The following is a 14541-nucleotide window of genomic DNA, read 5'->3' on the forward strand; positions in this document are numbered from 1 at the left end:
CTGGAAAATTGAAAATCTTATTCCACTCTTCAAGAAGGGAGAGGGGCTGAAAAAAGGAAACTATAGGCCAGTTAGTATGATGTCAGTAGTTGGGAAGATGTTGGAGTCAATTATTAAGGATGAGGTCTCAGGGTACTTGAAGGCACATGGCAAAATAGGGCATAGTCAGCACGGTTTCCTCAAGGGAAAATCTTATCTGACAAATCTGTTGGAATTCTTTGAAGAAATAACAAATAGGATAGATAATGGAGAATTGGTTGATGTTGTGTACTTGGATTTTCAGAAGGCCTTTGACAAGGTGCCACACATGAGGCTGCGTATGATTCCATGGATAGGCCGTGGCTGACTGGCAGGAGGCAAAGAGTGGGAATAAAGAGAGCCTTTTGTGGCTGGTGACTAGTGGTGTTCCACGGGGTCTGTGTGGGGAGGGATTCTATTTACATTATTATGATTTGGATGATGGAACTGATTGCTTTGTTGAAAGGTTTGCAGACAATATGAAGATAGGTGGAGGGGCAGGTAGTTTTGAGGAAGTAGAGAGGATGCAGAAGGACTTAGAAAGATTAGGAGAATGGGCAAAAAAATGGCTGATGGAATACAATGTCGGGAAGTGTATGGTTATGTACTTTGGTAGAAGAAATAAAAGGGTTAGCTAATTTCTAAATGGAGAGTAAATACAAAAAAAAACAGAGGCACAAAGGGACTTGGGAGTCCTTGTGCAGGATTTCTTCAAGGTAAATTTGCAGGTTGAGTCAGTGGTGAGGAAGGCAAATGTAATGTTAACACTCATTTCAAAAGTACTAGAATATAAAAGCAAGGATGTGATATTGAGACTTTATGAAGCACTAGTGAAGCCTCAGATGGAGTATTATGAGGAGATTTGTGCTCCTTATCTTAGAAAGAATGTGCTGAAACTGGAGAGGGTTCAAAGGAGGTTCATGTGAAGAGTGTTAGATGGTTCTGAGCCTTTATTCACTAGAATTCCGAAGAATGAGGGATGACCTCATTGAAACCTATTGAATGGTGAAAGGCCTTGATAGAGAGAATGTGGAGAGGATGTTTCCTATGGTGGGAGAGTCTTAGATCAGAGGACGTAGCCTCATAATAGAGAAGTGTTCTTTTAGAATGGAGATGAGGAGGAACTTTTTCAGCCAAAGAGTGGTGAATTTGTGGAATTCTTTGCCACAGGCAGCTGTGGAGGTCAAGTCTTTATGTATATTTAAGGGAGAGGTTGATGTTATGTTATTCTTAGGTTATGTTAGATTTGTAAATGGTTAAGGTATGAAGTGATATGGGAGAAGGCAGGAGATTGGGACTGAGAGGAAAATAGGATCAGCCATGATGAAATGGTGGAGCAGACTCGATGGGCAAAATGGCCTAATTCTGCTCCTATATATTATGGTCTTATAAACCTCTATCAGAGCTCCCCTCAGCCTCTGCTGCTCTAGAGAAAACAGCTCTCGCTTATTCAACCTTTCATTATAGCACATGGCCTCTTATCCAGGCAACACACGCTGGTAAACGTCTTCTACACCATCTCCAAAGCCTTGATCAACACACGCTGGTAAATGTCTTCTGCACCATCTCCAAAGCCTTGATCAACACACGCTGGTAAACGTCTTCTGCAACATCTCCAAAGCCTTGATCAACACACGCTGGTAAACATCTTCTGCACCATCTCCAAAGCCTTGATCAACACACGCTGGTAAACGTCTTCTGCACCAACTCCAAAGCCTTGATCAACACACACTGGTAAACGTCTTCTGCACCAACTCCAAAGCCTTGATCAACACACGCTGGTAAACGTCGTCTGCACCATCTCCAAAGCCTTGACGCCCCTTCTATAATGGGGTGACCAGAACTATATGCAATACTCCAGATACAGTCTATTGTAACATAACTTCCTGACTTTTGAACTTAATGCCTTGTTGAATAAAGGCAAGCATGAGCAAGTTTTCAGTTTATAGAGAGTGGGATCGATGAGAACATGTGAAGACTTAATAGCCAACATTCTCCTTTAATGTTAAAGCATGCACCCCAGTATTTGCAGGTTCCCAACAGTTGCAATTTTTTTTAGCTTTTCAGTTCCTTTAAATTCAAAAAAAAATTCAGTCCACTATGACACTATAGTTTTGTTCTTAAAGAGTGATGGAAATAAAGGCTACACAGATACAGTTCTCATTACAATGCTTCATATTAATCAACTTCTCTCAGGATTGGAGCTAACTTTCAGATGTGATGGGTGGTGTTTACCCTACAATGACCATGCTCCAGACCTCAGTCTAATGAATCTCAGTACTCAGGCTACCCATGTGCAGTAGAGACTCATTAAGGGTGTGCTTGGAGGCCAAACACCAATTTATTCTTTGAAGATTATGAAATTATGGGCCTTGCACTCAATGTCCACAAGGGTAAGTCCTCTTCCAACCTTTCCCACTGTATAATGCTACTTTCCAAACAGAAGCCCTAGAAACATGGACTAGTATCTCAGGGAACAACTCACAGTGTGTCACTGAAGAAATTCTCCACTCCCTCAGTACAGCAGCACAGATTGTGGTCAGTTGAGGGAAAGGGGTATTTGAAGCCTCAAACCTGCCACAAAGCTCATGGTTCATTAGGCAGCCCTGATTCCCACCTCATATGTCTTTCTGAAATGTAGACCACCTACAGCAGGCATTGCGAGAGCATTAGAAGGATAGAATTAACAAGATTTTTATAAAATCCTCCAAAAGGATAAGCAAACCAACATCAGTGCCAATATCCCCAGCATACAGTTATTTCCATCTGAGGTACATGACATTTGTTTGCCGAGCTGTGGTCTTCTGGAATGGACATGTTTTAAGATTCTGCTGGAGGTGAACGTCTCTGGGAAGAGAATTAGCAGCCAGACAGGGGAAAAGGTTTGACGATGTGCTCAAAGTTCACTGAAAGAGGCAAGGGGACACTCAGGTTGGCATTAAGGTGTCAAGTTGTGCATTTAGAGTTGAGAAAAGCCCAGAATAAAAGGCAGGTGTGTGTCACATGACAATCTTATATACCTAATTCATCAGGCCACCTTCTGCCCCATCTGCGGCAGAGTCTGCAGGTCTCACACCGTCACCTCAGAACCCACTAAGCTATGTGGACATCACCATAAATTGTGAGATTGCACCCACGAAGAAGGCAGTGATGAAAATTAGATTATCTGTCCCATCTAGCTAAAATTTCACAGCATAAGAACACAACAAAACTAATCCTGTAATCCAGTCTCTGCTGATAGTTTGTACCTCTCTCTAATTTCAATGCCTCTACTTTTCCCCAAAAAGGTGTGTTGACTAATTGTCAACTAGTCTCGGTTAGGCAATTCACTACACACTCTTAATTAATCAAAGCTTGCACTTTATTGTCTCTCCACAACAACAACATAACTATGTTGACCCCTGGCCAATAACTTCAACATGAGTTCGACTGCTCCCTCTGTACCAATACTGCTCCAATTTATAACACCGGTATAGATAATCTCCCTTTGGCCAAACAATTGATCCTCCTCCTCCCAGCCGCTGGCATGGGGGTCTTCCTTGTGATCGCTAGCCTCCAGAGTGCTTGCATTTGAAGTCCCTTATTCTTATACCCTTTCCTTATCAGTTCAAATGCTGCATTTCAATCTCATTGGCTCGAGGTCATTTGACTGACCTGTGTCAGATTCCCGTTGGATATAGTCCAGGGGCTACACAACTTCCTGCCTTAGGCGACTCCTTTTGTTCTATTTGACTCTGGTTCAAACCAGTCAAACCAGGTTACCCAGACACTGGACTGAGGTAACGAGATGACTTTGTAGGGTAACATAAATGGGAGAAAGTACATAGTTCACAACCACCCAAATTGACTTGGGGTTTTACTTTAAGAGGCTGGTCTGAAGTGATTAGATTAGATTAGATTATGAGGACACGCAGTCCTCTCTTATTGTCATTTAGTAATGCATGCATTAAGAAGTGATACAATATTCCTCCGGTGTGATATCACAGAAACACAGGACAGACCAAGACTGAAAAACTAATAAAAACCACATAATTATAACATATAGTTACAACAGTGCAAACAATACCATAACTTGATGAAGAACAGGCCATGGGCACAGTAAAAAAAGTTCAAAGTCTCTTGAAGGTCCCACATCTCACGCAGATGGGAGAAGGAAGAAAACTCTTCCTGCCATGCCCGACCACAGTCCGACTCTGAGTCATCCGAAAACTTTGAGCCTCCGACCAGCCCTCCGACACCGAGTACCGAGCACCATCTCTGCAGTACGCTTCGACCCCAGCCCCTGTCGCCAGCAGCAGGCAAAGCTGGGGATTTTGGGGCCTTCCCTCCAGAGATTCTCGATGACACAGTAGCAGCGGTAGTGAACCGGGCATTTCAGAAGTTTCTCCAGGTGTTCCTCTGTGCTTCTCAGGTCTGCCTCCATCAAATCAGAATTGTGCACGGCATTGTGATGACCTTGTTATGTAAGGATTTTTAGTGTGCTTTGGTTGTGTAGGTTTTGGAGTTCAATAAAATGTGTTATGGGTTTTGTTAAACAGAAAAACACCTCACTTAGTAGTATTTGCGTACACCTACAATTTCTGCAAATCTGCCATTGTACACAATAAACTGCTTAACTGAGAAGGGCCTCAGGTTTAGCAGATCATTAGCAGGAACTCCTTGTGCCATGTTCAATTGCTCTAAGCTATCCCTGAGCAAGAATCAGTTCATCAAACAGTTCACAAAGTGGAGGTTACAGAGCAGCTTCACAAAATGGTAGCCCCAATTCTTTCAAGCACATGGCAAGAACAACGACATCTGGTTTGTCTACTTGCACTGTCCTTGACTCATTCGAGCTTGATGTTTTCTTTCATATTTTAATTCCTTCATGGCCAACAAATGTAATTATCTACAAAATAATCTGCAGATGCTGTGACCAAAGCAACACCTACAGTACGCTGGATGAACTCAGCAGGCTGGGCAGCATCAGTGGAAATGATAAGTCAACGTTTCGGGCTGGAACCCTTCGTCAGGACTGAAGAATGAAGGAGGCGGAAGGATTTGAAGAATGCTTGTAGGTTCAGTTGAAAGACCAGTAATTTGGAAGACAAAGGGGTGGGGGAGGGGAAGCATCGACGTCATAGGTAGGAAAACAATGGGTAGTAGAAGAAGGAGGCGGAACCATGAGGGAGGAGATAGGCAGCTAGGGGAGGGGGCAGAGTGAAATAGGGATAGAGAAAGGGAGGGGGAGGGAATTACCGGAAGTTGGAGAATTCTATGTCCATACCAAGGGGCTGAGCCTCCTCTACATCGGTGAAACCCGACGCAGACTGGGGGACCGCTTCGTCGAGCATCTCCACTCTGTCCACCACAACAGACAGGATCTCCCGGTAGCCACCCACTTCAACTCTGCTTCCCATTCCCATTCAGATATGTCCATACATGGCCTCCTCTACTGCCATAATGAGGCTAAACTCAGGTTGAAGGAGCAACACCTCATATACTGTCTGGGTAGTCTCCAGCCCCTTGGTATGAACATAGAATTCTCCAACTTCCGGTAATTCCCTCCCCCTCCCTTCCCCCATCCCTATTTCACTCTGCCCCCTCCCCCAGCTGCCTATCACCTCCCTCATGGTTCTGCCTCCTTCTTCTACTACCCATTGTTTTCCTGCCTATGACGTCGATGCTTCCCGTCCCCTACCTCTTTGTCTTTCAAATTACTGGTCTTTCAACTGAACCTACAAGCATTCTTCAAATCCTTCCACCTTCTTCATTCTTCAGTCCTGATGAAGGGTTCCGGCCTGAAAAGTCGACTCATCATTTCCACTGATGCTGCCCGACCTGCTGAGTTCATCCAGCGTACTGTAAGTGTAATTATCTGTGGTAAGAAATGTGTTGGGATTCGAAGATTACTGACTAAGGAATCAAATGATATCCAACAGCATGCCAGCTCAAAGCTTGTCACACAGTTTTTGGGTTTATAGTTATCAGGTGATATATTAAACAGAGGATTGAATAATGGACAGAAAATAGGAAGTAGGAATAAGCAGACAATTTTTAGGCTGACAAGCTGTAATTCATGGGTTCGAAAGAGATCAGCATTCCAGATCAACACCAATCTCTTCCAAAATTTGTACAAAATTTTAAATCTGTGCCCTGATGTCCTGAAACCATCAGTTAATTGGAACAACTTTCCTGCTTATTCTATCAAAATGAATCTTCTAGTTTAAGATGGTGCTAGTGAAGCCAAGCGACTACTTCTTGGTGGCCAGTGAAACTTTGTGCTTCACACATTTTGGTGAATGATCGTTGCTAACAGAGGCCTGAGGCTTCCTTGTCAGAGTTAAATTGAATCACCTGTACGACCCGACATTTTTGCAGATTTAAGCACTGGCACAGATTGAAACAGTCAGGCTGTTGGGGTCGGAGATGAGAGATGGGCTGGTTTGGCTCGCAGCTCTGCAGGGTTTGCTCAATCCTGTGCTGGACTGAGACGGTGGCCTGCAACTCGCAGATGTCCGGATCGGCTGCAGTGATACCCTGTGTTATGAACTTCAGTTCTGAATGCTGTTTGCTTCCTTTTATTGTTTGCACAGTTTTTCTCTCTGCACAGTGCTGTGCTTGATAGTCTTTTGTTTATAATGGATTCAGTTGGGGTTCTTTGTTTTATGGCTGCCTGTAAGGAGACGAATCTCAAAGTTGTATAAAGTATACACACTTTGATAATAAATGTGCTTTGAGAACAACTTCAGCATCTCCAATTTAACCTAGGATCTGAAGTCCCTAATTGCCAGAACCACTCTAGTAGCTGCTCTCTGAACCCTTTTTCTGAAATCAGGATACTTTTATCTATTGTGACCTTAGTGGTGTTTGTACAGCTTTAACGTAACCTTTGTATTCCATGCCTCTCTATATGAAGCCTTCAATCACAAACTTCTCTCTCATTTATCAAGGATTTATCCACTTGTATGTTCAGGTGTCTTGCTACTGCACACCATTCAGAGCAACACACACAAAATGCAGGAGGAACTCAGCAGAACAGGTAGTATCCATGGAAATGAATAAACAGTTGACATTTCAGGCCAAAACCCATCCCTTCAGGACACCATTCAGAATTGTGTCTGTTACTCGTCAACGTCCCTCATTCTCTTTGCTAATGTCTACCACTTACCCACTCTGCCAGAAGAGCTCTGCTCTGCCCTGTGGCTTGTTACTGTTCTACACAATGAAGAGTTAGATTGTGCAATTAGAGGTCATACATTGACATTTGTGGTCTTCACTGCTGCAGGGTTGAAGTTATAGTCAGACAGGTGTGTTTCTCTTCACAGAGGTCAATTGAATGAAAAATCCTACAAAAAGTAGTGGATATGGCCCAGTCCCTCTCAGGTAAAGCCCTCCCCACAATTGTGGATATCTAAATGGGGTGCTGTCATAGCCATCATCAAGGACCCCCACCAACCAGACCATGCTCCTTTCTCACCGCTGCCATCAGGAAGGAGGTACAGGAGCCTCAGGACTTACATCATTAGGTTCAGGAACAGTTATTATCCCTCAACCATCAGGCTCTTGAACCAAAGGGGATAACTTCACTTGCCCGATCACTGAAATGTTCCCACACCCTATGGACTCACTTTTCAAGGACTCTTCATCTCATGTTCTCAATATTTATCACTTATTTATTTTTTATTATTATTAGTATTTGCACAATTTGTTGTCGTTTGCACACTGATCGTTTGTCGATCCTGTTGGGTGAGGTTGTTCATTGATTCTACTGTGTTTCTTGTATTTACCATGAATGCTCACAAGAAAATGAATCTCAGGGTTGTTTATGGTGACATACAGTATCAGTACTTTGATAATAAATCTACTTTGAACTTTGAGTTACTGCTTCACTTACAAACTGATTGTGTAACAATATGAAGCATTGTGGAAATTGAGGAAGTAATTGAGTTTATGGAGCCCTACTGATAACTGGTTCAAATAGTAACTTAATTCTTATCAGTTATGGGAGAGTTTATTACTGACAGCTGAGAGCATGCTCTGGATTTCCAGGAATCAGTGGAGGGAAAGACAGACGGACGTGGAACACATCTAAAAACTAGAGACAAAGGTTGGTGGTAGAGTTCTGGAACACTACAGCATAGAGACAGATCCTTCTGTTCTACCACACTTCTCAGTGACCTCCCACTCACCGTTTAAGTCCTACTCTGGTAGAAGGCTGTTTCTCTGTTCGGAAGTCTGCGACCAGTGCCGTAGTCATGGATGGTGCTGTCGTGCTTGTTACAAACACCTGTTAGGGTGCATTCTCCAGTTACCTTATAAGGTAACTGTAGCCTTCAGCCAGGAGCAGATGTCATCAGGTGGTTCCCAACCTTCACAGAGTGTTTCGACCCTTAACCACGACACTCTCCAGTTGGTGGGCCGGCAGTGGTAGCCAAATCACTGCCCGTCTGCTCCTGGCTCCCAGCTCCCCTCCTCTCGCCTACTCCAAATCCAACAAGAGGCTCGTTCTGCCTCTTCCCCCATCCTACGAGCTGCTTGTTTTTTGCTCCTTTCGTCCAGGCCCAGATCTGACAACAACCGCCATGCTTATTTGGCTGGGAAACCTCTGCAGCTGATCTCCACAGGGAACAACCATGCCTGCCATCTCTTGTCTTTACACTCCTGCAGTAAGGGCTGGTACTTCAAGGCCTTTCTCTCATGGGCCTCTTCCCATCCCTCCTCCCATGGCACAGTCAACTCAACCAGAATTATTTTCTTGTCTTCCGTTGACCACAGTACAATGTCCAGGCGTAGGGTTGTGTGCACCACATCTGGAAACTGCAGCCTCCTTCCCACATCGACCCTCATCTCCCAGGCCCTGACCGTTAGTAGCAGAATGATTCGGCCAGTAACCAGCCTCCACTCAGCTTTTACCACCTGATAGTTTAAGTCACGCCGAATGAAGTTTAGCTGTCACATTTTCCACAGATCCTCCTCAGCTAATATAACAGAATGAATTCCATCATAACAGATGAATTAATCCAAAAGGAATTTAAGCTTCTGAACTTTCATTTCCTTGTCACAGGTTTCCACACCATCAGGTTTGGGGATTTTGTTTTTAGCTGATTTACTTCCATAATTTAGCAATTTTTATGCCTATGCTCTGTAAGGCTGTCACAAATCTACAAACTTCACATCATATGTCAGAGGTAATAAATCAGCTTCTGTTGCCACCACTGGTAAACCTTGCACTCCATTGCAAGATGTTTGCATTGAAAGGAATGTATGGAAATTGGCATAAAGCACCTGTCCTGGAGATGGAGACAGTATGGACATTGGTATTAAACAACTGTACTGGAGATGGAGACAGTATGGACATTGATATAAAGCATCTATCATACAGATGGCAATAGTATAGACATTGGTATAAAGCACCAGTCCTGGAGATGGAATTAGTAAAATTGGAGCAGGGGGCAGGAATTCAGATTTCTGGATCATTGGGACCTCTTCAGGGGCAGGTGTGACCTGTACAGAATAGATGGTTTGCACTTGAATCCGAGGGGGACCAGTATTCTTGCGGGTAGGTTTGCTAAAGCTGTTGGCAGTGGTTTAAGCTAATATGACAGGGGGATGGGAACCGGTATGATAGAGCTGAGGATGAGCCAGCTGGTTTATAAGTTGTTGATAGGTATAACATGAATGTAAGGAAGGACGACCAAGTGATTGGGTACGAATGCAGACAGTCCAAAGAGTTAAATTGTACCACAGAGGCAAAATTCAAATTGGCAAAGAATGCAGGTCTAAAGGTGCTGTATTTAAATGCAGGTAGCATTTGGAATAAGGTGGATAAACTCATGGTGCATTTGGAGATTGGTCAGTACGATGTTGTGGGCATCACTGAGTCATGGCTGACAGAAGGCCATAGTTGGGAGCTGAACATCAAAGGAAATACTTTGTATCAAAAGGACAGGCAGGAAGGCATCGGCAGTGTGTGGCTCTGTTAGTAAGAGATGGAATTACATCTTTAGAAAGAGGTGACAGAGGGTCAGAGAATACTGAATCTTTGTGGGTGGAGTTAAGAAACTGCAAGAGGTGAAAAACACATTATGGGAATCATATATAGGCTTCTAAATAGTAGCCAAGATGTGGGGTTTAGATTGCAAAGGGAGCTGGAAAGGGCATGTAATAAGGATAATGACACAATTGTAATGGGGGACTTCAATAAGCCAAGGGGTTGGGAAAGTCAGCTTGGTGTCAGATCGCAAGAGAGGGAATTTGTTAAATGTCTACAAGATGGCTTTTTAGAGCAGCTTGTGCTTGATCCTACTCAGGGAAAGGCTATCTTAGAGTGGGTGTTGTGTAATAACCCAGATCTTATTTGGGAGCTTAATGTAGTCATAGTCATAGTCATACTTTATTGATCCCAGGGGAAATTGGTTAAATTTGTAAAGGAACCCTTAGGAGACAATGATCATATTATGATTCAATTTATAGTGCAATTTGAAAGGGAGAAACATTAGTCAAATATATGAGTATCACAATGGAATAAAGGGAATTACAGAGGCATGAGAGAGGAGCTTGCTCAGGTGGGTTGGAGGAAGACACTGGCAGGGATGATGGCAGAGCAGAGATGGCTGATGTTTCTGGGTATAGTTCACAAGGCGCAGGATAGGCGCAAGGTCCCACAGAAGTTGTTGTTCTCAAATGGCAGGGATAGGCAACCATGGCTGACAAGGGAAGTTAAGGACTGTATAAAAGCCAAGGGAAGGGCATATAATAGTGAGTGGGTGGTTAGAAGATTGGGAAGCTTTGAAAATCTAACAAAAGACAATTAAAAAAGCCATAAGAAGGGAAAAAATGAAATATAAGGGAAAACTAGCCAATAATATAAAGCAGGATACTCAAAGTTTTTCAGTGATATAAAGAGTAAAAAGGAGGTGAGAGTAAATATTGGACCACCGTAAAATATTTCTGGGGAGGTAGTAATGGGGAACAAAGAAATAGTGGATGAACTTAATGGGTACTTTGCATCTGTCTTCACTGTGGAAGATACTAGCATGTGTGCCAAAGGTCCATGAGAGTCAGTGAGTAGAAGTGAGCGCCATTGTTATTAAAAAGGAAAAAGCGCGAGACAAGCTGAAAGGTCTTAAGGTGAATAAGTCGCCTAGACCAGATGGATGACATCCCAGACTCCTGAGAGAGGTTGCTGAAGAGATAATGGATGCATTGGTCATGATCTTTCAAAAATCACTTGATTCTAGCATGGTTCCGGAGGACTGGAAAATTGTAAATGTCATTCCACTCTTTAAGAAGAGAGGAAGGCAAAAGAAAGAAAATTATAGGCCAGTTAGCTTAGCCTCAGTGGTTGGGGAATTGCTGGAGTTCATTATTAAGGATCAGGCTTTGGGGTACTTGTAGATTAATGATAAAATAAGTCAAAGTCAGCATTGCTTCTGGAAAGGGAAATCTTGCCCGACAAATCTGTTAGAGTTCTTTGAGGAAGTAACAAGCAGGGTGGACAAAGGAGAGGCAGTGGAAGTCAGTTACTTGGATTTTCAGAAGGCATTTGATAAGGTGCCTTGTACGAGGCTGCTTAATGAGTTAAAAAGCCCATGCATCACAAGAAAAATAATGGCATGGATAGAGGAATAGCTGACAGGCAGGAGATATTGAGTGGGAATAAAGGGGGTCTTTCCTGGTTGTCTGCCAGTGACTAGTGGTGCTCCTCTTGGGTCAGTATTGGGACTGCTACTTTTCACTTTGATTGTCAATGATTTAGATAACGGAATTAATGGCTTTGTGGCAAAGCTTGCAGAAGATGGGAAGTTAGGAAGAGGGATAGGTAGTGCTGAGGAAGCAATGTGATTGCGAAAGACTTGGACAGAATGGGCAAAAAACTGGCAGATGGAATACAGTGTTGGGAAATGTATGATAATGCATTTTGGTAAAACAAACTATTATTGTTATTATTATTATTAAAAGGTGCAGACTATTATCTAAATGGAGAGAACATTCAAATATCAGAGGTGCAAAAGGACTTAGGAGTCCTTGTTAAGACCCCCGCAAGGTTAATTAACCGGTGGAGTCTGTGGTAAACAAGAGAAATGCAATGTTAGCATTCATTTCAAGAGGAATAGAATATAAAAACAAGGAGATAATGCTGAGGCTTTGTAAGACACTAGTCAGGCCACACTTGAAGTATTGTCAACAATTTTGGGCCCCATATCTAAGAAAGGATGTGTTGTCATTGGAAAGAGTCCAGAGAAGGTTCACAAGGATGGTTCTGGGAATGAAGGGGTTAACACAAAGAGCGTTTGGCAGCTTTGGGCCTGTAGTCACTGGAATTTAAAAGAATTTTGAAAGGACTAGATTAGGTAGATGTGCAGAAGATGTTTCCTATGCTGAGTGTGTACAGAACTAGAGGGCACAGCCTCAAAATTAACCATATAACAATTACAGCACGGAAACAGGCCATCTCAGCCCTTCTAATCCGTGCCAAACTCTTACTCTCACCTAGTCCCACTGACCTGCACTCAGCCCATAACCCTCCATTCCTTTCCTGTCCATATAGCAATCCAATTTAACTTTAAATGACAAAATCGAACCTGCCTCAACCACTTCTGCTGGAAGCTCGTTCCACACAGCTACCACTCTCAGAGTAAAGAAGTTCCCCCTCATGTTACCCCTAAACTTTTGGCCTTTAACTCTTAACTCATGTCCTCTTGTTTGAATCTCCCCTACTCTCAATGGAAAAAGCCTATCCACGTCAACTCTATCTATCCCCCTCATACTTTTAAATACCTCTATCAAGTACCCCCGCAACCTTCTACGCTCTAAAGAATAAAGACCCAACTTGTTCAACCTTTCTCAGTAACTTAGATGATGAAACCCTGGTAACGTTCTAGTAAATCTTCTCTGTACTCTCTTAATTTTGTTGACATCTTTCCTATAATTCGGTGACCAAAACTGTACACAATACTGCAAATTTGGCCTCACAATTGCCTTATACAATTTCAACATTACATCCCAGGGGTGACTCTTTAGAACAGAGGTAAGAAGGAATTATTTTAGCTAAAGAGTAGTGAATCTGTAGAATACTTTGCCACAGACTGTGGTGGTGGCCAAGTCTGTACATATATTTAAAATGAAAATTGATTGTTTCCTGATTGGTCAGGGCATCAAAGCTTATTACAATAGGGCAGGTGTTTGGGGTTGAGTGAGATCCAGGATCAGCCATGATGGAATGCAGGGCAGACTAGATGGGCAAAATGGACTAATTCTGCTCCTATGTCTTATGGTCCTTGGACATTGGTATAAAGTCCCTGAAATAGAGATGGAGACAGTATGGACATTGGTATAAATCAACTATCCTACAGAAGGAGACAGTATAGACATTGGGGTATAAAGCACCCGTCCTTGGCAGCACCTGTTCTAGAGATGGAGATAGTATGGACATTGGTAGAAAGAACCTGTCCTAGAGATGGAGATAGTATGGACATTGGTAGAAAGCACCTGTTCTGGAGATGGAGATAGTACGCACATTGGTAGAAAGCACCTGTTCTGGAGATGGAGATTGTACGGACATTGGTAGGAAGCACCTGTTCTGGAGATGGAGATAGTATGGACATTGGTAGAAAGCACCTGTTCTGGAGATGGAGATAGTACACACATTGGTAGAAAGCACCTGTTCTGGAGATGGAGATAGTATGGACATTGGTAGAAAGCACCTGTTCTGGAGATGGAGATATCCCAATCACTTCTCCTTCTTGAGAAAATCATGGAGTTGTTCAACAAGGAAATAGCTACACTGACCCATCTGGTCCATGCCAAAGTACCTAAATGAGCTAGTCCTGTTTTCCTGCGTCCTTCTAAACCCTTCCAATCCTTGTACATGTCTAAATGTCTTTGTAATTTTGTTATTCAACTTGCTTCTACCACTTCCTCTCACAGCTTGTTACACACATCCACCACTAATATCATAAAAATCGATCCCACAGGTCCTCATTCCTACACTCCCCTCTCACTTTAAACCAAGACCTGTAAGCCGTATTGTGATAGTATGGTCAAAGATGGCAGTTATTGTGTTCATCTAGGCAAGTAAATTGCAATTTTATTTATAGTTTTAATTTTCCTACCCATCACCTTTGCACAATTCTATTAATAGGAGAATTGTAGAAACACATTCTGACATAGGGATTCTCTTCCGTGCTTTCCAATTTTTCATGAAATGCTTTTAGATCATCGATTGTCTTCAACAGGAAGATTCCTTTTCCCTGAGATGATTCTGCTGGTTTGGATATCCAAATCTGGCCTTCTACACAGAGAAACAAGAGTGAACAAAACTCAGAACTAATATTCTCCAGTCAGAGTGCAGACAAACTTTATTTATGCAGATCCTATTTGAGTCATTATGTGCCACCAAGTATGTTTCTGAGCCATTCCAGGACATCCCATCGCAGAATGACTCAAGGTACATGAAAGCTATCTTCCAGCTGAAGAAGCTGAACTCTCTAAGTGCATTGGTATCTCTAAGCTGGTTAGGGAATCTGAGTAGACTGTCAA

General features: G+C 42.8%; 1 protein-coding gene across 8 annotated transcripts in view; it reads right to left on the bottom strand.

The window, feature by feature from the left end:
- LOC140188520 (protein polyglycylase TTLL10-like) overlaps positions 1–14541 on the bottom strand; it is a 171638-nt gene that overhangs the window by 37846 nt on the left and 119251 nt on the right. For all 8 annotated transcript variants that reach the window (XM_072244875.1, XM_072244877.1, XM_072244876.1 and 5 more), the window contains one exon: positions 14122–14293. In XM_072244875.1, the coding sequence (XP_072100976.1) occupies positions 14122–14293 (172 nt within the window). The remainder of the gene's footprint in view (positions 1–14121; positions 14294–14541) is intronic.

This window comes from Mobula birostris, chromosome 27 (genome assembly GCF_030028105.1).
Source record: "Mobula birostris isolate sMobBir1 chromosome 27, sMobBir1.hap1, whole genome shotgun sequence".
Classification (NCBI taxonomy): domain Eukaryota; kingdom Metazoa; phylum Chordata; class Chondrichthyes; order Myliobatiformes; family Myliobatidae; genus Mobula; species Mobula birostris.